At 43.9% G+C, this 24483-nt stretch overlaps 1 protein-coding gene across 1 annotated transcript; it reads left to right on the top strand.

Moving 5' to 3' along the window:
• The first annotated feature begins 651 nt into the window (after positions 1-651).
• Positions 652-21661, top strand: dapp1 (dual adaptor of phosphotyrosine and 3-phosphoinositides). Its single transcript, XM_079528702.1, has 9 exons — positions 652-801; positions 6443-6565; positions 7397-7530; positions 9707-9837; positions 10810-10857; positions 11585-11647; positions 12104-12123; positions 18897-18984; positions 20289-21661. Exons 1-9 carry the CDS (start codon positions 746-748, stop codon positions 20310-20312), a joined length of 687 nt encoding a protein of 228 aa, XP_079384828.1. The 5' UTR covers positions 652-745; the 3' UTR covers positions 20313-21661.
• The last annotated feature ends 2822 nt before the right edge of the window (positions 21662-24483 follow it).

Here is a 24483-nt window from a genome sequence, read left to right on the forward strand (position 1 = left end):
ACTTATACCCATAGAGTACTGAGTGACATGCCTGTTACTTATACCCATAGAGTACTGAGTGACATGACTGTATCATGAAAACACATGCCATGACTTTGCAGATGTAACTCTAATGCACCTATAATATTTGTGTCCTTGTATGCATATCCTTTGTGTGGACATAAATAAATGGTTAAAGTGTGTGTGTGTGTGTGTGTGTGTGTGTGTGTGTGTGCGATGCATATTACAGAAGTGATATTAGTATGATAGTGTCGCTACACGAGGCTAGGCAAAGTCAAAGAGTTAGCATTGCATGATTTAATTTGTTCAATGTTAACAACACAATGTTAACAACACAACACTGGGAAGTGTTTGCTTGTAGATCTGCTAGATTTATATACCCTATGAATATATATATAGACTAGAGAGAGGTGGGGGGGGGGGGGGCACAATAGTGGAATAAAAAGTACAATATTTGCCTCAGAGATGTAGTTATAGTCGGGTGGAAGTGAAAATGTCGAAGAAAGGAAAGGAAATACAATAATGTGTGTGTGTGTGTGTGTGTGTGTGTGTGTGTGTGTGTGTGTGTGTGTGTGTGTGTGTGTGAGAGAGCGAGAGTGTGTGAGTGCGTGCGTGCGACACCAGGGGACACTTTGGTTTGTATTTCCCTGGGCTGGCTGTGTGTCTGTCTCCTCCTCCTATAAGCTACACAGCTGACAGTCTGCTCAACCTCATTCTACTGTTCACTGCAGTGTAGTGACGGACCATGAGTTACTACAGCGACTCTTCTGATGAAACCAGCGATGAACTGGAGACTCTGGGGTAAGACAACTATCAACTACCTAGACTAGTATCATTTAGAACTGGAGACTCTGGGGTAAGACAACTAGCAACTACCTAGACTAGTATCATTTAGAACTGGAGACTCTGGGGTAAGACAACTAGCAACTAAATGCTCCCCTGCTGTTTAAAGGCTCATATGTGTGTGGAGTGTTTAACTGTGGCTGATGGCAGCTCCCCTGCTGTTTATTGTGACATATTATGCTTTCAAATGACGACATTTACACCACAGTTTGCAAAATTCTGGCAAGGCTTTAAATTATTTCCTCTGTTTTGTTTTGTCGTGTATTAACCCATTTAGGCCTGACGTCGAAATAAATAAAAAGTATTTATTATATTTTCACGATTTTTCAAAAATAGCAGTCCTACAAGCTCATAGCGCGCCACTCGGTGGCGCGCTATGAGCTTGTAGATCTGCTATTTTTCAATAGCTAAAGTAGAACATAATGCTTAAGACCCCAAAAGGGGTTCCCGTACAGAATGGGTTAAGGTAGGGTAAGATTAAAACAAAATGGTTTAAGTTAAAGCTTTATAAATATTAAATATTGTTAAATAGACTAGGTTGTATTTAAGAAAATGTGCTTATTTAAAGTGCTGAAGGCAAATCGTGTTAATTTATTACATACATGTTTTCTAGGGGTATTAAGGGCTGCTGAATCCAAATCTGCTGTATGTATAACTCAAAAATGGATGCTAAGCCCTCAAAATTGACCATTTAAAGATGGCGGCCACCACTATACTGAAATATATTACATAGCATATTTTTGACCAAAAAAGGTAGAAACTTATTTTTTTTTAGGTTTTCATATATGGGGAATCCAATTAAATATTCAGATTTCAAATGAAGTGTGAGTAAATTGCGTAAAACTCATATATGTTGTTAAAATTGTCATTTATTGGTGAATATTTTTCAACATTATCCGATAACTTACAATATGTTCCCAATTATTGTATACATAAATGTGTCATTATATAAAGGTAACCAACTCCATAATACTTGCTCAAAAAGCATATAGCAAGCATGTGGTATTTAACAGATGGCCTAACTCAAATATCAGCCACTAACACCTTGCTGCTTCTCTCAGAAGGAGCTGAACCTCACAGAAAGGCTGCTCAGCTGCAGAAAGAGAAACAATACAATCACTCACTCACGCACGCACGCACTCACAACACAGTTGTAAAGCGAGTGATCCATATTGCCAAAGCAATGGAACAGCAGCATGTCGTTCTGACTGTGGAGGAGGCACTGTATCCCAAATTGATGGAGCTGAAGTGGTCAGTAGAGGAATACAAGGATGTGCTTATCCCTTGCCTTGGAGGACTTCATATTGCCATGAACTTTCTTGGTATAATAGGACGACACATGGCTGATTCTGGCCTAAGTGAGCTATGGGTAGTGTGTGATCCCTTGGGAGCTAATGCTGCACAACATGTAATGGCAGGAAAGGGCTATGCACGTGCCATGAGGGCGCACAAAATTACTCTACAGGCTCTTTGGCAATTATTACTCCAAAAGCTCTATACTTATCTGGATGACATTGATGTTACACTGAAAGCCGAACTGTCAGATGTCTGTACATCCATAGATGCTGACCACATTGCACAGATGATCAACAAACTGAATAGCAACAGATTTCAGCAGCCCTTGAAAGAGTTTGTTGCAGCTCTTGTAGTTGATGATCCAAATGCTGAGTTCTGGTGGAACTATATGACTATGGTTAGCATCCTACTCTGCTTCACAAGAGCGCAACGTGATGGATTATGGGATCTCCACCTATATGCATTCAAACGTATGGTGCCATTCTTCTTCAGGTATGATCATGTTAACTACGCCAGATGGGGTACTGTATACCTGGCTGAGATGTCAGTTCTTCCACGAGAGTATCTCCTTGAGTTCCAGGAAGGCAACTTTGTGGTAAAACGCACTGATCGACACTTCAATCAGGTATCGGCGGACCAAAGTACAGAATGGCTAAATGCTACAGGAAAGAAGAGTGGAGGCTTAGTAGGTATTACCAGAATAGCATCTGCACAGTAGATGGACATTGTCATATAATCTGAGGACAGATATAGTTTCTCAGACAACAGCATTGCTAGGAATGACATCAGGCAATGAAGATGATGAGTACACACACAATGAGTGCACAAAAAGAAGAATGGAGAAAGACGACTCTGATGAAGGCAGAATAGTTGTGTCATTGAAACAGCATGGTGTGTTTCAAGATGGTGGCGACACCTTGAAAAACATGATCAACAAGGATGTAGTCACATCTGAGATTCTGGAATTTCTGCTTAATGCAGAAGAACTTGGACAAGCACAAATGAAAGTCTTTGTCGACAAACGTCTGTGTGAGCCTCCAGATAGTGACCAGCACCTGTCTCTGAAATCACCCATTCGAAAGAATTAAGCCAAGACATTTGCCTCTTTATATGAAGTTGTGCAACTTTCCAAGGGCAAGCAAAACACTGTCAAAGTGGATAGGAACATTCTACAAAGGCTCATTACAGCTTACAGAGCAGGGCGCCAGGTAAACCTTGAAAACATCCTTATGCATGAGCTCATGCCCATCCCACTGTCTTTGGCCACAACTAATGGTAGTCTACATTCCACCAACAAATCTGTTTTAGTAAACATACTAACAGAACAAGTTCAAACCCCTCCAAAAGTTACACTTGACAATTCCAGCTGCCTGCTCATCGATGGCCAAGCACTCGTGATGTCACTCGGAAAGCCACCTGGCATTAGAACATTTGGTGAATATGGCAACATGTTTGCTGGAGCTGTGTTTAAAATGGGAGAAAACTGCCAGAGGATTGATGTACTCTTTGACAGGTATCAAGAGGAAACAATCAAGGCAGGCACAAGGACTAAACGCAAGAAGCGCCACAGACCAATACGTCGTAAAATAGAGAACGAGTCAGTTCCTCTTCCATCAGACTGGTCTGGCTTCATGGCACTTGAGGAAAATAAAGCAGACCTTGCTCTCTTCCTTTCAAACCATCTGATTAAACACAGTCCGAATACTCCGGTCATTGTTGTATCAGGGGGGTTTGCTGAAGTGACCACTGTCAAGTCATCTGATCCAGATCTTGAAATCTCTTCCCTAAATGCTGACCATGAGGAAGCTGACACACGACTGATTTTGCACTGCATCCATGCTCAAATGGAAACACTAGTTGTGTCAGCACGTGATACAGATGTTCTTCTTTTACTTCTGGCACACTATGACAGAATGCAATGCAAGCGTCTCTACATGAAAGCTGGGACATCAAAGGCTCCCAAGTATCTTCCAGTGCATGAAATTCGCAAGTTGCCTTCTGCTCAAGTTGATACACTACTTGCCTTCCATGCTGTCACTGGCTGTGACAGCGTGTCTCAGTTCAGTGGCCATGGTAAGAAAACAGCCTGGAAGGTGTTCCAGCAACATCACACAGATCTCATTGGGCTTGGAAAAGGTCCTCTCACAGCAGCAATAGCGAAGTCAACAGAGCAATTCATCTGTAAGATATACGGTGTGCCTGAAGTTGATACATGCAATGAAGCAAGAGTCAAGTTGTTTTGTATGGGTCGTCCACAAGAGACTCTGCCACCAACCTCAGATGCAGCAAAGTTTCACATCATGCGTTCCCATTATCAAGCTCTTGTCTGGAACCAAGCTCACTTGCCACACCCTGGTCTTCCTCCAGTGACCGAAATGGGATGGATGCTCCTGAATGGTCAGTTGGTGCCACGGCTGCTTTCCCTGCCACCAATGCCAAAAGCATGCAGGGAGATCACGTCATGCAGTTGCACAAAGGGGTGTCTCAGTCAATGCTGCGGCTGCAGGAAAGGACACATGGAGTGCATTGAAGCATGCAGTTGCAAGAAACTTGGCAACACCTGCCAGAACACCGAGGATGACTGGGACTAAGTCCATGTGTCTGCTGCATGCAAATACAAGTCAAAAACACAAATTAAGGCTTGAAGCAATTATTCATCATAAAAATAATAATAAGAAAATAATACAAAAAATAATAAATTATTAAGAGGCCAATTTTCACAATATAAATGATATAAAAGTGGTTCCTTCACAATTTATCTTAAATATGAATATGTCAATGTTTTCTCCATATATGAAAACATAAAAAATGACATTTCAGTCTATTTTCTACCTTATTTAGTCAAACATATATAGTTTTATTATGTTTCAGCACAGTGGTGGCCGCCATCTTTAAATGGTCCATTTTGAAGGCTTAGCGGCCATTTTTTAGTTATACATACAGCAGATTTGGATTCAGCAGACCTTAATACCCCTAGAAAACATGTATGTAATAAATTAACACGATTTGCCTTCGGGGTTCATATTTTTGGGAAACGGACCTAGTCTAAAAGGGTTTGTTTGTTCAGTAACAAGGTTGGCGAAGTGGGGTCCGGCGGGGATTCCCAGGGGTCCTTGGGGGGGTTCCCAGGGGGTCCCCAGTGAAATGTGGAACAGCTAGCCCATTTGAAAAGATAGAATTAGATATCAATTTTGCGGTCCTGGAGGTGTGAGAACCACTGATGTAGGTTGAGCTTAACCACATTTTCAGATCCTCTTTACGGCTGCGCACCTGTGAAAATGAAACCTGTACTCCGATTGTGATTGGTGACATTTTAACCTGTAATTTCATTATCAGATGTATTTGTATAACCTGCCATTTCATATATATAGATGGTGCCATTTTATAACCTGTCATTTCATTGAGCTATTTGTTTAGATGATGTGATTTGAACCTTCAGATGGTACTCATGGTAGTATCATTGAATCTTCAGATGGTACTCATGGTAGTATCATTTAGATGTTTAGATAATGTGATTTGAATCTTCAGATGGTACTCATGGTAGTATCATTGAACCTTCAGATGGTACTCATGGTAGTATCATTGAACCTTCAGATGGTACTCATGGTAGTATCATTTAGATGATGTGATTTGAACCTTCAGATGGTACTCATGGTAGTATCATTGAACCTTCAGATGGTACTCATGGTAGTATCATTTAGATGATGTGATTTGAACCTTCAGATGGTACTCATGGTAGTATCATTGAACCTTCAGATGGTACTCATGGTAGTATCATTTAGATGTTTAGATTATGTGATTTGAATCTTCAGATGGTACTCATGGTAGTATCATTTAGATGTTTAGATTATGTGATTTGAATCTTCAGATGGTACTCATGGTAGTATAATTTTTGACCTGCTATCATTTCATTAATAGATGGTATATGATTTTCACGGCCAGACGGTATAATTCTAACCTCTCATTAACAGGTGGTATAATTTTAATCATTAACAGATGGTATAATTCTAACCTCTCATTAACAGGTGGTATAATTTTAATCATTAACAGATGGTATAATTCTAACCTCTCATTAACAGGTGGTATAATTTTAATCATTAACAGGTGGTATAATTTTAACCTCTCATTAACAGGTGGTATAATTTTAATCATTAACAGATGGTATAATTTTAACCTCTCATTAACAGGTGGTATAATTTTAATCATTAACAGATGGTATAATTTTAACCTCTCATTAACAGGTGGTATAATTTTAACCTCATTAACGGGTGGTATAATTTTTTTTTATTTGAACCATTAACAGGTGGTATCATTATGGGCTGTCTCGTCATGCGGCCGAGGCTCTCCTCATGTCTAACGGTCGTGACGGCAGCTATCTGCTGAGGAACAGTAATGAAGGACCAGGCTGCTTCGCTCTGTCTGTGAGGTATGGATGATCTCTGTCTCTGTGAATACATTTTTATTTTGTCCAATCTGTATGGTAGAATATTTGTATACCATTGAGGCAGATGGTTGTATGTGGACCGTCCATCCTGTGTCTGGGTTGGACATGACCTTTGACCTTTGACAACCACCTGGAACCCCACTCTGAGAACCAGTGCATTAAACATCAACATTCATCCCCGTCACGTTTGTCGTTGTCATTTGTGTTCCGGCGTGGCGTCCAGGTCGACGGATTCGGTGAAGCATTTCCACAGCGCTGTCATTTTATACTAGCCTGGCATTAGCCAGTATTGTCGCAGTCCCTGCGACAATACTAGCGTCATGTCCAGGGGGTGTACTTGTACATCACGCTGCCTCACGCTACGGAAACAGGAGATGTTTCCCTATGGGCCTCATGGCTCGGCATGGCTACTTACTTACTGGCATTAGCCAGACAAGACAGTTGGAGACAAAACACAAACCTCAGGGGTAGAGTGGCTGGATGCTAACCGTAAGGTTGCCAGTTCGAACCTGGGCTCCCCCAGAGTTACTGTCGAAGTGTCCTTGAGCAAGACACTGAACCCCTAATTGCTCCCGATGTGCTGGTTGGTGCCTTGCATGGTTTCTGCTGCCATCGGTGTATGAATGTGTGTGTGAATGGGTGAATGTGATGCACAATCTCTGTAAAGCGCCTTGGATAAAGGCGCTATATAAATGCACCATTTACCATTTAGCCAGACTGATAACCGGTACCGTGGAGTATACTGTGGCGGAATGTGTGGGTGAATCCACATTATCAGTCTGGCTAATGCCAGGCTAATGTCATCCCGTGCAGGGCCAAGGACTCGGTGAAGCATTTCCATGTGACCAGAAGGGACAACGTCTATGCGTTTGGTTTCAACGAGTTTGCGTCCCTACGGGAGTTTGTCAACCACTTCGCCAACCAGCCTCTAGTGGGCAGTGACACAGGTACTGACCAACCAGCCTCTAGTGGGCAGTGACACAGGTACTGACCAACCAGCCTCTAGTGGGCAGTGACACAGGTACTGACCAACCAGCCTCTAGTGGGCAGTGACACAGGTACTGACCAACCAGCCTCTAGTGGGCAGTGACACAGGTACTGACCAACCAGCCTCTAGTGGGCAGTGACACAGGTACTGACCAACCAGCCTCTAGTGGGCAGTGACACAGTGACACAGGTACTGACCAACCAGCCTCTAGTGGGCAGTGACACAGGTACTGACCAACCAGCCTCTAGTGGGCAGTGACACAGGTACTGACCAACCAGCCTCTAGTGGGCAGTGACACAGGTACTGACCAACCAGCCTCTAGTGGGCAGTGACACAGGTACTGACCAACCAGCCTCTAGTGGGCAGTGACACAGGTACTGACCAACCAGCCTCTAGTGGGCAGTGACACAGGTACTGACTTAAGCAATTATTACACCACTTCTGCTGCGTCCCTGCAGCAACGCAGGCGTGCCATTAATGACGGTAAAGCACAACCTCAAGTGTAATGTTGCAATTATACAACAGCTACCCTTGAAAAAAACTCCATTTCATTATAAAGAGAGAATCAACCAGGTGCTAAAAGTTTAAAAGTAGACTGGTGCTTCAAAGATCGGTGGGACTGGAATACTGAAGAAAAGGTGGCGATCCGAGCACTCAAAAAGGTATAAAAATGAGGAGAGGGTGGATATAAAATCAAGGTGCTTTATTAGAAAAGTTTAAAAGGCCAACATGTTTCGACTCACAAAGGAGTCTTCATCAGGGCAGGTATCAATTTCATTATAGCTAAGATATTCGCTAAAAACTCCCAAGAAAATCGGGAGCCTATAGAGCGTCCCCTGTCATGCCGACGCCAGGCCCAGGAAATGATTCCCAATGCATTTTTCCCATGGACATTTCAAAAAGTATTTATTTAAAGACGGTTACGCCGCGGACAAAGCCAACTCGAGTCGTGACAAATCGTGACAATAAACACAATATTTTGGACAAACAAATAATATAAGAAGAAAAACAACAAAAAAGTGTTTTTTTCTTCTTTCTAATTCTTTGTTTGGCCCAAAAAGTTGTGTTTGTTGTCATGATTTGTCACGACAAGAGTTGGCTTTGTACGAGGCTTAAAAGGTCTTTAAATAAATACTTTTTGAAAAGTCTATGAGGAAAATTAACATAGAATCATTTCCTGGGCCCTGGTAGGGGGCGGGACTGCGACGCTAGTCTATAGCAACCCAGCCGTCTCTGCTCTGGGAGAGCAGCGAGACTGTCTCTCTGCTCTGGGAGAGCAGCGAGACTGTCTCTCTGCTCTGGGAGAGCAGCGAGACTGTCTCTCTGCTCTGGGAGAGCAGCGAGACAGTCTCTCTGCTCTGGGAGAGCAGCGAGACTGTCTCTCTGCTCTGGGAGAGCAGCGAGACTGTCTCTCTGCTCTGGGAGAGCAGCGAGACTGTCTCTCTGCTCTGGGAGAGCAGCGAGACTGTCTCTCTGCTCTGGGAGAGCAGCGAGACTCAGCACAGCTGATTTAGGCGTTCCATCATGCTCATTTAACCTGTTAAGCCCCAAGGGGGTCCAAAAAATCCGCAGATTCAACATTGAAATTGCAGATTGATTAGGTCTGATTAGATTTATTGAGTGCTGTTCAGAGGTAAACAGCCCCCCCGCCGGCGGGGGGGGCTGTTCAGAGGTAAACAGCCCCCCCCGCCGGCGGGGGGGGCTGTTCAGAGGTAAACAGCCCCCCCCGCCGGCGGGGGGGGCTGTTCAGAGGTAAACAGCCCCCCCGCCGGCGGGGGGGGCTGTTCAGAGGTAAACAGCCCCCCCCGCCGGCGGGGGGGCTGTTCAGAGGTAAACAGCCCCCCCGCCGGCGGGGGGGGCTGTTCAGAGGTAAACAGCCCCCCCGCCGGCGGGGGGGCTGTTTACCTCTGAACAGCCCCCCCCGCCGGCGGCGGGGGGGGCTGTTCCGGCGGGGGGGGCTGTTCAGAGGTAAACAGCCCCCCCGCCGGCGGGGGGGCTGTTCAGAGGTAAACAGCCCCCGAACTGTCTGGCTGTCCTGAACTGTCTGGCTGTCCTGAACTGTCTGGCTGTCCTGAACTGTCTGGCTGTCTGTCCTGAACTGTCTGGCTGTCCTGAACTGTCTGTCTGTCCTGCAGGAACTCTCCTAGTCCTCAGCTGTCCGTATCCCAGAGACGTGGAGGAACCGTCCATCTATGAGTCGGTCAGAGTTCACACCGCCATACAGACTGGACGCACCAACAGTGACCTGGTGCCCAACGCCCCCTCTGTAAGACACACACACACACACACACACACACACACACACACACACCGCCATACAGACTGGACGCACCAACAGTGACCTGGTGCCCAACGCCCCCTCTGTAAGACACACACACACACACACACACACACACACACCGCCATACAGACTGGACGCACCAACAGTGACCTGGTGCCCAACGCCCCCTCTGTAAGACACACACACACACACACACACACACCGCCATACAGACTGGACGCACCAACAGTGACCTGGTGCCCAACGCCCCCTCTGTAAGACACACACACACACACACACACACACACACACACACACACACACTTTGATTGTACGTGAGTTTGTAAGTGAGGACAGAGGAATGCACACTACTCACAACTCACAACAAAACATATTATTATCCACCTGTCCCCCCCGTTTTGAATAAATAGCAAAACAAATAGCAGATCTACAAGCTACTTTTGTGTGACACTGTCTTATGAAGTATGAAACGGAGGACATTATGAAAGAAAAAACAACACCACTATATAGGCTGGATAGCCGAAACATTTTACTGCAAGTAAAATGTTACGCGGTGGCGTAACCGTCTGGGCACCCGACTGGTAATCCAGTCGCAGTGTGCCGCGGGTTCGACTCCCGAGCCCGACACGGCCTTTACTGCATGTCTTCCCCCATCTCTCTCCCGTTTCCTGTCAGCCTACTGTCTGTCCCTTCAAAAACCAATAAAAGGCGTAAGCCGCAAAAAAAATATCTTTAAAAAAAAAGAACTGACTTACCGATATCTATATTCTCTCTTACCAAATGTTCATGTTTTAAGACGACAACACACCAGAAGAGTCAGAGCGCGTTGGTCACAAAAAGTTCAGGAGAAAAAACAAAAACGTGGAAATACGACGTTTCTGTAGTATATTAGTAGTGAACATGTCTGTTCATATGGAGCTACAGTAACATGTGAATGTATTTTTCCTTTTTCCACAGCTGGGCACAAAGGAGGGCTATTTGGTCAAACAAGGAGGTGTAGTGAAGGTAGGTTACCGTAAGATCACTGCGTCAGTCGTGGTGAAGGAATTACTTCACGCATTTTCAATCTGATCTTCATATACACGGTTAATTGGTGCTAATGCTCATTGTAAGATGGCACCATTTCTTTCTATTTGGTCTGTGTCTCAGAGGAGGGCTGTGGACAGTTCAGAAACCCATTGGTAGTAGGCAGGTTTGTTATTTCAAACTAGATTTAAGCCTGCCTGCCTGCCTGCCTGCCTGCCTGCCTGCCTTATTTGTATGCAAGAACAGTGGCTTCTATCCCAGCATGTAGCATTTCCAGGAAGAGAAAGGCTGTAGTTTCTATTATCTTGGAATCCCCACCGATGATTTCCACAGCCCACCAATGAGACGCAGAAGTGGGCTGTGCTTGATCTCAGAGGAGAAATGTGTTAAAGCAGCGATCGCACCAGAATGAACCCAAACAGTATGTGAACTGTACAAAATATGACAAAGAATGTAATGTGCTGGGCTTTATTCATAGTTTACTATGCATGTGTAGAAGATGTATGGTATACATACAGTGTATACTTTGTAGTGCTGCACAATTAATGGAAAAAAGATTGAGATCTAGATTCAGACTCCTATGCAGTCTCACTTTGTGAAGAATCGTGCAGCACTAGTTGCTGTCCATCGCGAGACATGGCCAAAGCATTTTCATATTTTTTGCATTGATTATAATAGCAGTTGTAACTTGTATTTTGTGTTGCAGAGCTGGAAACAGAGATGGTTCACGCTAAACCGATACGACCTCAAGTACTTCAAAGATAAAATGGTAGGTTTGGAAGTTTCATGGCTTGTTGTTTGTGGCGACTGTGGCTCAAGAGGTAGAGCAGGTCGTCCAATGATCCATGGGTCGGCGGTTCGAATCCCGGCTCCTCCTGTCTACATGTCGAAGTGTCCTTGGGCAAGACACTGAACCCCAAATTGCTCCCGATGTGCTGGTTGGTACCTTGCATGGCTTCCGCCGCAATCGGTGTATGAATGTGTGTGTGAATGGGTGAATGTAATGCACAATCTATGTAAAGCGCCTTGGATAAAGGCGCTATATAAATGCACCATTTACCATTTACCATTTTGTGAATGAACTTCATAGAAATTGCATTTTTGAGTATTTTCCAAAGTATGTACACCGTCTGTCTGTCTGTCTGTCTGTCTGTCTGTCTGTCTGTCTGTCTGTCTGTCTGTCTGTCACAGTTTTCCAGTGGCTGTGCAGTTTGACTACTCCCAGGACAGAGTCAACTGTTTCTGGTGAGTGCATGGGACATTACTCCCAATGTGTTACAAAATGTTACAATATTGCTTCAACATTACAGAGCCAAGTATTGAGGGTTTAAGGTTTGAAAATGCACATTAACACAAATCCAACATTAATCCATTGAGACCTGGAACGCCTCCATGTCACGTTAGCGTTTAACCACATTAACCATTAACCCATTTTGGGTGGGAACCCCTTTTGGTGTTTTAAACATTATGTTATAATTTAGCTATTGAAAAATAGCAGATCTACAAGCTCATAGCGCGCCACCGAGTGGCGCGCTATGAACTTGTAGGTCTGCTATTTTTGAAAAATCGTTAAAATGTGCCTCAAATCTTTCCGAAAATTGTCATGATTTAGAAAACTTTTTTTTTTTAATTTCGACGTCAGGCCTGAATGGGTTAATAGAAAAGAGCATACGTGTGTAAACAAAAGGTAATGACAGTGGTGTCAAACAAATCTATATGAAGCTATCTATGAATTTTATGATTTTTTTGTATTTTTTGTATTTTTGGCCTGGAGCTAAAAGGTTTGTGAACCAGTGCTGCCTGCTGTGGCAGACACTCTTATCATCAGTGGGCCACAGGGGGGCCACAGGGGGGCCACAGGGGGCCACAGGTTGGGAATCAGACACTCTTATCATCAGTGGCCCCGGGGTCCCCGGCCCTATGGGCCACAGGTTGGGAATCAGACACTCTTATCATCAGTGGGCCACAGGGGGGCCACAGGGGGGCCACAGGGGGCCACAGGTTGGGAATCAGACACTCTTATCATCAGTGGAATCAGACACTCTTATCATCAGTGGGCCACAGGGGGGCCACAGGGGGGCCACAGGGGGGCCACAGGGGGGCCACAGTGGGCCACAGGTTGGGAATCAGACACTCTTATCATCAGTGGGCCACAGGGGGGCCACAGGGGGCCACAGGGGGGCCACAGGGGGCCACAGGTTGGGAATCAGACGCTCTTATCATCAGTGGGCCACAGGGGGGCCACAGGGGGGCCACAGGGGGCCACAGGTTGGGAATCAGACACTCTTATCATCAGTGGGCCACAGGTTGGGAATCAGACACTCTTATCATCAGTGGGCCACAGGTTGGGAATCAGACACTCTTATCATCAGTGGGCCACAGGTTGGGAATCAGACACTCTTATCATCAGTGGGCCACAGGTTGGGAATCACTGGTCTGTTCTCTATTTTCTTTTCTTTTTTCTCGTAGCTGATAGCAGCTGCATTGCATCACATTCAGTCAACTGTAGAACCGGTCTGAGCTGTTGAGGGAAAATGAAAAAAAAATGTTGGCAATAAATCTTTGCTCAAATGAACGTGTGCAGAAGAATGAACCTCTCCCACAGGTCTATCCATCCAAAATAAATGATTTACATTTATGATCAGGGCCTTCTGCATTATGGATGAGTGGATGGATGGATGGATGGATGGATGAATGAATGAATGAATGAATGAATGAACTAAAAGGAAAGTAATTAATGGACTAAAAGAAAAGTAATTACACTTTTTGACTGCCGTTCCCCAGGGGTCAGCCTGCTTTGCCCCTCTCTAGAGCCCATTTACAAGCTCATGCACAACTTGTCGCGATGCGTTGTCTGCTTGTAGAACATTATATGTATTTGGCCGCGGACCCCCGTCTGTAAATGTTTTGTGCCTCCCCCCCCCCCCGAACAGACGAGTTCTGTCTTAAAAAAAGCATCTGACAACGACTGTTCCAAACCACTGTTCTAAAAAAGAGCTTTCTGAAAACCTTATGTTGCTATATTTACATATATAGCTAAGAATCTCAAATGACACGGATGCTTTTCCAGTTTTAAATGGGCTAATAATCTGTGTCATACAAACTTCCGCTGGCCTTTTGGGTTTTGACACAGCCGGCACGTTTTTTATTTTAGCAAGCGGTTATGTTTCACTTCCTCCTGGCATGCAGGGGACATTTTGACAAAGTGAAAACTGGTTTAGAAAAAGAGGAAGTACATGGCAGATGGATGGAACAAAGAAGAAAACAGAAATGGTGGGAAGTGCGTTTATGTATTTAGGATATTTCACTTTCAAACAGGCTTCTGTGTTTCACCTCAGACTCGTTCAGTATTTAGAAATGTCCTTCCTATACAATCCCATCCACTGTAACTTCAAACTCCATTTTAACCACGATAGATTCTTTGAAATCACCTGCTTTCTGATTCTGGTGACTGATATTGTCCTTCTTATTTTCTTTTCAACTTATTGTTTTTATTGTCATTGCCGGGGTAGACAATACATTTTATACATATGCATCATATATCATCATTCAGTTCTTCAATACAAAATTGTCTCCCCAAGGAGACAGCAGAAACATAGAAAGTAACACATTTGAAAAATAATAATCATAAATAATACCAACAACAATAATAATGAAGAAATGTAAACATGAAAGACAACATCTTGATCGAGTAATTCAACAGACATAAAAGAAAATAAATAAAGAAATAAAATAGAATAAAAATAAAGTAAAGAAAAGGAAAGAGGGGGAAGGGGGGGGGGGGTCCATCAATCTTTGTAATGTTAAATCTCGATGCGCACGAAGGGCGTCCATTTCTTAACAAATTGCTCATTTTGTAGCCTCACCAAATAAGTAATTTCTTCCATGTCTCTAATTTCTTTTACTTTATTTAGCCATTGTTCGTGGGTTGGAGGGTGTTTTCCTAGCCAATTTATTGTGATAGTCTTTTTGGCCGCTGTTAACAATATCTGGAGGAGGTACACCTTTTTCCTACCTTCAAACCCAGTCGGCACTACTCCTAGAATAGCTGTCTTGAAATCTTGTGGTATCTGAGTGTCAAACACTCTGTTAATGTCATTAAAAACATTATTCCAGAATTGTTGTAATTTAGGACACGTCCAAAAGATATGCGTATGATTACCGATCTGTTCACCACATTCCCGCCAGCACTCAGTTGTAGGAGTAGTGCCTGCTCTACCAGTCAATAATGGAGTCTTAAAAAATCTGCTTACAATTATTTTCCATTGATATTCTCTCCAAGAATTAGAGTTTGTTACTTTATGCCCTTCAGTGCAGGCGTCTAGCCATTCTTCTTGTGAAATCTCTTGTTGTATTTCTGCCTCCCACTTGGCTTTTATATAAAGAGAATTATTGGGAACCATTTCTAGCAGAGTTTGATATAAGATAGAAATTACTTTGGTGAATGAACCATGCTTTTGTATATCCATAAAAAGAGATTCCAAACTCGAAGGGGTTCGAATTTTGTCCCAGTCATCGTGTCTTTGTAAATAGTGTCTTAGTTGGAGGTATCTATAAAAATCAGTTCTGGGCAGATTAAACTCGTTTCTGAGTTGTTCAAATGACTAACTGATTGGAGGAAAATAACTGGTGGACAAACCTCAGCGGTAGCAAACTCCACCCCTGGAACCCAGCGTCTAGCCTTGAAGGCACAAAACCTCCCATGCACCCAATTGAAGACAGGCCTGATGATAGTAGAGGCAGTTTAAATTCTTTCTGGACTTCCTTCCATATTTTAATTGTGAACCTAGACCAAACTCCCATAGCATCTCCATTTATTTTATTCCCTGAGAAGGGAAGGACCGCTAGTTGTGACTGTGTGCATAGAGTTTTCTCAATTTTTAACCACCTGGTTGATTCATCATTTTCTATCCACGTAGTTAGAGGTCTGAGTTGGGCTGCCCAGAAATAGTATTTTAAATTAGGAAGAGCTAGTCCGATATTGTCCTTCTAATACGTGAGGGCGGAGTACACTAGCCACACCAAGCTGTGATGCAGTAGGCCAAGGCTTCCCACACTAGCCACACCAAGCTGTGGTGCAGTAGGCCAAGGCTTCCCACACTAGCCACACCAAGCTGTGATGCAGTAGACCAAGGCTTCCCACACTTTACCACACCAAGCTGTGATGCAGTAGACCAAGGCTTCCCACACTTTACCACACCAAGCTGTGATGCAGTAGACCAAGGCTTCCCACACTTTACCACACCAAGCTGTGATGCAGTAGACCAAGGCTTCCCACACTTTACCACACCAAGCTGTGATGCAGTAGACCAAGGCTTCCCACACTTTACCACACCAAGCTGTGGTGCAGTAGGCCAAGGCTTCCCACACTAGCCACACCAAGCTGTGATGCAGTAGGCCAAGGCTTCCCACACTTTACCACACCAAGCTGTGATGCAGTAGACCAAGGCTTCCCACACTAGCCACACCAAGCTGTGATGCAGTAGACCAAGGCTTCCCACACTAGCCACACCAAGCTGTGGTGCAGTAGGCCAAGGCTTCCCACACTAGCCACACCAAGCTGTGGTGCAGTAGGCCAAGGCTTCCCACACTTTACCACACCATGCTGTGATGCAGTAGGCCAAGGCTTCCCACACTAGCCACACCAAGCTGTGGTGCAGTAGGCCAAGGCTTCCCACACTAGCCACACCAAGCTGTGATGCAGTAGGCCAAGGCTTCCCACACTTTACCACACCAAGCTGTGATGCAGTAGACCAAGGCTTCCCACACTTTACCACACCAAGCTGTGGTGCAGTAGGCCAAGGCTTCCCACACTAGCCACACCAAGCTGTGATGCAGTAGACCAAGGCTTCCCACACTAGCCACACCAAGCTGTGATGCAGTAGGCCAAGGCTTCCCACACTAGCCACACCAAGCTGTGGTGCAGTAGGCCAAGGCTTCCCACACTTTACCACACCAAGCTGTGATGCAGTAGACCAAGGCTTCCCACACTAGCCACACCAAGCTGTGATGCAGTAGGCCAAGGCTTCCCACACTTTACCACACCAAGCTGTGATGCAGTAGACCAAGGCTTCCCACACTTTACCACACCAAGCTGTGATGCAGTAGACCAAGGCTTCCCACACTTTACCACACCAAGCTGTGATGCAGTAGGCCAAGGCTTCCCACACTAGACACACCAAGCTGTGATGCAGTAGACCAAGGCTTCCCACACTAGCCACACCAAGCTGTGATGCAGTAGGCCAAGGCTTCCCACACTAGCCACACCAAGCTGTGATGCAGTAGACCAAGGCTTCCCACACTTTAGTACACTAGCCACACCAAGCTGTGATGCAGTAGGCCAAGGCTTCCCACACTAGCCACACCAAGCTGTGATGCAGTAGGCCAAGGCTTCCCACACTAGCCACACCAAGCTGTGATGCAGTAGACCAAGGCTTCCCACACTTTAGTACACTAGCCACACCAAGCTGTGATGCAGTAGGCCAAGGCTTCCCACACTAGCCACACCAAGCTGTGATGCAGTAGACCAAGGCTTCCCACACTAGCCACACCAAGCTGTGATGCAGTAGACCAAGGCTTCCCACACTAGCCACACCAAGCTGTGATGCAGTAGGCCAAGGCTTCCCACACTAGCCACACCAAGCTGTGATGCAGTAGGCCAAGGCTTCCCACACTAGCCACACCAAGCTGTGGTGCAGTAGGTCAAGGCTTCCCACACTTTTCAGACCATGACAACCCAATATAATCCTATTTGAAATGGGGACTCTGACAAAAATTGTAGGAGTTGGGGCATTACATTTAGCTTGTAAAAAAAATGTCATTTTTGAGGGGCGCCAACCCCTCCTATACACAGGTTTAATGTTTGTCTTTAGTTCAATGTTTGTTTTGTAAACGCCATTGACAATGAAGGGAACATTTACGCCATAATGTGCCTCATTACGTCATATTGTCTCTGTATTGTTAATGGCGTTTAATGTTTGTGTTTGCACCGTTTGTTTTACATAACCTAATCAACATGAGTTATGCTTTAATATATTACCCCTCACTTCACACGGGTGTGATTTTTATAGTATAGTTTGTTGGTTAATTTTGGCGTTGTAATGGGCTTATGATTCGTTTATTTTTTAGAGATATTAAAAAGGTATTAAAAGTCCTTACATTTTCACTTTAGTAATGTGCAGATACCCCTCAGTTGGTTTGTTTACTGTTGAGTGAGAAAACGGTGTTGCACATTAAGCTAATCATCTGTGGACCCCCAGAATCATCTGAAAACGGTGTTGCACATTAAGCTAATCATCTGTGGACCCCCAGAATCATCTGAAAACGGTGTTGCACATTAAGCTAATCATCTGTGGACCCCCAGAATCATCTGAAAACAGTGTTGCACATTAAGCTAATCATCTGTGGACCCCCAGAATCATCTGAAAACAGTGTTGCACATTAAGCTAATCATCTGTGGACCCCCAGAATCATCTGAAAACAGTGTTGCACATTAAGCTAATCATCTGTGGACCCCCAGAATCATCTGAAAACAGTGTTGCACATTAAGCTAATCATCTGTGGACCCCCAGAATCGTTTGGGGACAATCATTTGTTTTGACCCTGTTGTTGTTGTTCCAGTTTGGAAACCATTGCCTTTGTTTTATCACCACCTTCTGCAGTGACTTCCACTCCAAAACAGTACAGACAGTTTAAGCCACACCTGTGATGCAGTAGGCCAGGGTACTTTCTATGGTGGTGCAATGCTAGACATTTGTCAGGGTCCTGATGATGACATTAGATGAAGTTAGTTGGGCTTTCCTACTTCTAGCTTCTGTCATATGATGTAAGTGTGTGTGTGTGTGTGTGTGTGTGTGTGTGTGTGTGTGTGTGTGTGTGTGTGTGTGTGTGTGTGTGTGTGTGTGTGTGTGTGTGTGTGTGTGTGTGTGTGTGTGTGTGTGTGTGTGTGTGTGTGTGTGTGTGTGTGTGTGTGTGTGTGTGTGTGTGTGTGTGTGTGCGCGCGTGTGCGCGTGCGGCAGTCTGGTGTTCCCTGACAGGACGTTCTATCTGTGTGCTAGGACGGGTGTGGAGGCAGACGAGTGGATCAGGATACTGCAGTGGAAACTGGTCGGTTGCATTGATCTCTTTACATCCACTGTCCCTGTTGTTGTTTACAATGTGTCTGTGCCTTTAATGAAGCGCCATGCATAGGAACTAAGCGCCATAGTACACTGTTTCCCAAACAGTGGGCAGAGACACATTTTTTCTGAGTCTCTTTATTTTTTTATGTTTGCTATATATTTAGTTTAGCATAGAAAGTTTCAATTATCTTTATTCTTTTTTTTGGTAATTTCGTGAAGAAATTAAACATATTCCATGAATTAGAAAACAAAATGTTTAAGAAGTAGTGGAAATAGCCACTAGTGGTCCTTGAGGAGGTTCCAGGTGGTCCCCACCTAAATGAAGGAGTTGGTAACCAAATGGACCTTGGACTTATTAGATCTTTAACTCTCAAGAGTGTAAAAGTTTCATTTTATGCTCAAGAGTTAAATTATTGTTAAAACATTGCTTAATTTACAAGTTTGCCTGTTATCTCTCCTTATGGTACCACATCAATACAGCAGGGAATTGTGGACAAAAATCTTATTCAACGACAACAAAATATTCTACGTTTTGGGTCTGAGAGACTAAATCTCATCGAATGGTCTGTCCGTGGCTCAAATGCAGAATAAATAATGGGCCTTGAAATGAAAAGGGTTGAAAACCACTACCACAGAAGACAGGGAAGCACCATAGATATGTCTAACATTTATGGAGAGCATATATATTCCAATCTGAAGGAGCTCTATAGAGAACACTTTCTCATCATACAATGTGTTAGTATTGTAACTAGGGAAGTCCCATCACGATTTTTGGCTCCCGATCCAATTCCGATCATTTGATTTTGAGTATCTGCCGATACCGCGACTTTTCCCGATTTGTAGAATACATAATATTATGCCATATCACAATAGTACAATATACGAAATCACTGACAATATCCAGTCTAATATCATGATATGGATATAATATTGATACTAGGGATGTCCCGATCACGTTTCCTTGCTCCAGATCCGATTCCAATCATTTTGAAAATGACGTGATCGGCCTCAATTTCCGATCACGTGATTGGATGGGATGACCCTAATTGGATGGGATGACCCTAATTGATCACGTGATTGGATGGGGATGACCCTAATTGATCACGTGATTGGATGGGATGACCCTAATTGGATGGGATGACCCTAATTGATCACGTGATTGGATGGGGATGACCCTAATTGATCACGTGATTGGATGGGGATGACCCTAATTGGATGGGGATGACCCTAATTGGATGGGGATGACCCTAATTGAAGTGTGTGTACTCATCATGGTGGCTTTGTTTCCAGGCTCAGTTCAGAAAAGGTCGGTGACAGCCAGCCGGGCGACACAGGACAGCGCCACCACCAGGACAGAAGAGGGATGGACGTCTCTGAACACGTGGATATTAAGAATATGACCAGTACACTTCTCACACTGGTACCATGGGTTGCCAGGTTTTGCCAGAGAAACATGCGACCGGCTCTATGAATTGAAAACAAGCCCCAAATAAGCGACCAGGGCCGGTCAGTCAAACGCTATTGTCTAGTGTTGTTTTAGAGCACTGGACCCATGTCTGGGTCTCAAACATGTTCATGTTGTCAACATTTATGTTGTAAAATGTTTCAAACGCATTCCCTGATTTGCTATTTGAAAATAGCAGATCTAAAATCTAACACAGGGGTTCTCAACGTTTTTAGCTGGGGAACCCCGGAAATGCTTTGGCCGTGTCTCGCGACCCCCGCCCCGGCCCCTCGCCACCCCCAATACAAATTGGTCGCTACAATAACCTTAATAATAGCAAAAATCTAATCAGATCTAATCATTAAGGAAAGTTTATGCGTGCACTATGTGTACTATGTAAACTCTTAATTTCCATTTCAAGTAGCCGAACTACACTTTAGAAGCAATAAGCCACAAAAAACACAAGCCACAACTATCGATATATGACAGGAAATCAAGCCCAAAGTAGCTTAATATCTGTGCTGTCTGGCAGAAACCCTATGTCCACTCAACACGGCCTCATCAAAGTTGTATGGTGACTTTATGCATTGTCAGATACTTGCATGTATATTACTGTAAATCATCACTTTACTCAAATCCAGCTACTAAGTGGTGTTAAGAGGTTTGAGAATCCAATTGAGTTTAGTAGTCAGAAGCACGTTTTAATGCTTTTCATTGGTTCAATATTTGTAAAACCCTTCAATAGCACTTGATTTATAAATAAAGACATTTAGTCAAACGGAGATAGGAGATTTACTTTGCGCTGGACAGCCACAGACACAGCAACACTGGCTGGTACCAACATGATGGCTCCACTCCCCCCGATCTGACTGGTACCAACATGATGGCTCCACTGCCCCCGATCTGGCTGGTACCAACATGATGGCTCCACTGCCCCCGATCTGGCTGGTACCAACATGATGGCTCCACTGCCCCCGATCTGGAACTATTTAGGATGTGCATCCTACCCGTTTTCTGTCAATGAATGATGACTCTCTGATAACACGGTCATTTTATACTGATATTTATATGAAATATAAACGGGTGTTTAATTTACTGCTGCTGCTCTTTTCCTTATATTGATACGATACCTGTGTCTGACATAATGACTACCTTAATGTGTTGTGTGTAGCCTATGGATTGCAAATGAATTGCTCTTTTCGGAGATCAATAAAGTTGTTTGAATCTGAATAGGAGAGATGACCATGATACTGACCACGATGTGGTAATTCCACAAACATCTTCTTTTTTTAATTTTTAATTTTATTATTTTTTATTTACCCAGGGAAGTAGCTGAGCACAGGTGCTCATTTTCAGCAATGCCCTGCACATAGATACACACAGACAGACACAGACAGACACACACACACACACACACACACACACACACACACACACACACACACACACACACACACACACACACACACACACACACACATTAAAACCTGGGAGCTGACCAGTACATCCACAGTCTTATACTGTTGGCCACTAAGCAGCTCCAGGGGGAGCAGTTGGGGGTTCAGTGCCTTGCTCAAGGGCACTTCAGTGGTGTTGGGTGAGTGATGACAATCACTCACTTCGCCCGTCCGGGGAATCGAACCGGCAACAAGGGCGCTCTCTAACCCTTAGGCCACCACTGCCCAAACATCTGTGCTGGCGAGACTTTCACAAGACATCATAAGTGGATCTACAGAGAACAATGGCCACCAAGTTCAACTATAAGAATTTACTTTTATTTAATTTACTGGAAGGCCCCATAGGTCCCATGTTAGACCCAGACCAAACCTTTGATTCAAATGTCATCTACAGGCTTAGCAGATGAGATTAAGCTTGGTTGCTAAAAGTTGCATGTTGAGAAATTTGAGTAATTACTAGCATAATATGTATAGGTTGTTAATGTTACCATTAACAACCTATGCAAATCAAAATGTCCCTTTGACTTTGTGACTAGTGTCCACCACCATGCGGTTTTAATAATAGCATTGTATGTGGTCTCACAGTATTTAAAATTGAGCAAACTTTACTTTTGTAAAAATGTGTAGGCTATACATACACCTACAGTAGGTGTACATAAAACCTTGTTGGACTGTTGGACACAATAGTAGGTGTTGTAGCCAATTTGATGAATTCTACTGTGGTTAATTTGTTGTCTGAATATGCATATGAGATTATGACACTGACTGACAACCTGGGCATAGGCGGGTTTAGCCAATCACAGGCACAGCCTATTTCTATGTGTCACAGGTGCACAGCAGCAGGGATTTTGGGAAACGCCACAGGGAAGCCACACAGTTTTTCAACCGTGCGTGTTTTGTTTGTTTTCAGTTGTTATGAGTTAATTTTGGTTTATTTTGCAACACCAGTTTATTGTTTAAGTTACAGTTAAGTACCCGGTTTATGTTGTGCTTTGATAACACCCTGCAATCAAAATAAAACCTTAAATGCACTCCACGACAAGACCTGATTTACTGTCACACCACCACGCGTTGGAAAGAACTTCATTCACACCATATCCCTCACTGGCATCCTTTTATTTAAAAGTTGCCTTTACATAAAGTTGAAAAACTAGCTTCCAAACAAAATCGTTTGAAGACTGATGGACACGGATCTGACGGAAGGACAGCGCCCCATCCATTGCCTTCTTGCCGACTCATTCTTCACGTTACAACAGCCCGCAGTGGAACGCGGACTAAACATCAAAGTGACGGTGAGACTAATTTATGAATGAACAAAAGTTGCGGAAGGAGTGGCCTTCGCGCAACGGGATACAGGCAAATCCCTAGTAATTCTATTGATTGATTGATTGAAGAATTTATTAACAGTTTGCAGAATTACAGTACATTTCAAGCACAAACTCAATACAAAGGCTGTTAACTGTGAGTGGACGACCCAATTAAGCATTACACTTGTTTCCAACAGGGTCCACCATGTTCAAATCATCAAAACATTTAGAGACGTACAAATAGACACTTCTATAGACAGAACAGGAATTCATCAAACAAAGCCTCCGCCGATTGATAAACAAATATGAGTAACGTGGGGAATCAGGAAATGAATGCAGCTGTCAGTCAAACTGAAACGGAGAATGAACTTGGTAAAAGGCCTTCTAAACCCACGTATAAAGCACTGGAGGCAAAAATCATGTCATTGCAAAAGGAAAGGAATGCTGGATTGAAGCAATTGTGCAAAATGGCTAAGGAATTGGATCAAATGATGGCTTCAAATGAAAATGTTTCTGTCATACAAATCAAACATGAAATGTTGTGGAAATTGTGTGGGGAAACTACAAGGTTGCATGAATCATTAAAGCCTTTATTGCCTAATGATGAAATGTCTAAACAAACTGAATGGTTTCAGAGTCACATGCACAATGTAAATGAAATAATTGACAAAATGGAAAAATGGGTGCTTGCAAACAGGGAGCAATGCATGCCCACACATGATGATGATGATGATGATATAATCAATGATGTGTCAATCAAGGCAAATGAGGCTGTTGATGGTCCAAATAACACTGACGGGTCAAATCATGCAAATGAGGTTGTGGGAAACTTTGGTTCAAATGACAATGAGGTGTCAGATCCAAATGTGCTTAACCATGGGTTTGATCACAATACTGTGTCACATGCAAATGAGGTTCTGAATATTAATGATGGTTCAAATAACAATGCTGTGTCAAATGGGAATGAGGATGTGGATACTATTGGGCCAAATGACAGTGTTTCTAATACTGGTAAATCAAATGTGTCACGTGGGAGCTCTAGACACTCTATGTCATCAACTGCCTCTGCATGCATCAAGGCAGAGGCTGAAAGGGCTGCACTCCTGACTATGGAGGCTGCCTTAAAGGAAAAGCATGAGCTGGAAGCCATGGAGGCACAAATAAGGAAAAGAAAGGAATTGCTTGAAGTGCAAAGTCAAATTGCTGCTCAGACAGCCAAGGTTACCGTCCTCAGGAACAGAGGGTCTGACATTAGGAGTAGAGTCACAGATGGAATG

Source organism: Electrona antarctica (assembly GCF_951216825.1).
Source record: "Electrona antarctica genome assembly, chromosome: 18".
Taxonomy (NCBI): Eukaryota; Metazoa; Chordata; class Actinopteri; order Myctophiformes; family Myctophidae; genus Electrona; species Electrona antarctica.

Bases quoted from the DNA above. Each gene is read 5' to 3' on its own strand.
- dapp1 (XM_079528702.1), top strand. From the start codon at position 746: ATGAGTTACTACAGCGACTCTTCTGATGAAACCAGCGATGAACTGGAG. The intron at 7,531-9,706 runs GTACTGACCAAC...TCTGTCCTGCAG, and splicing joins TCTAGTGGGCAGTGACACAG to GAACTCTCCTAGTCCTCAGC. The intron at 11,648-12,103 runs GTAGGTTTGGAA...GACTACTCCCAG, and splicing joins AGTACTTCAAAGATAAAATG to GACAGAGTCAACTGTTTCTG.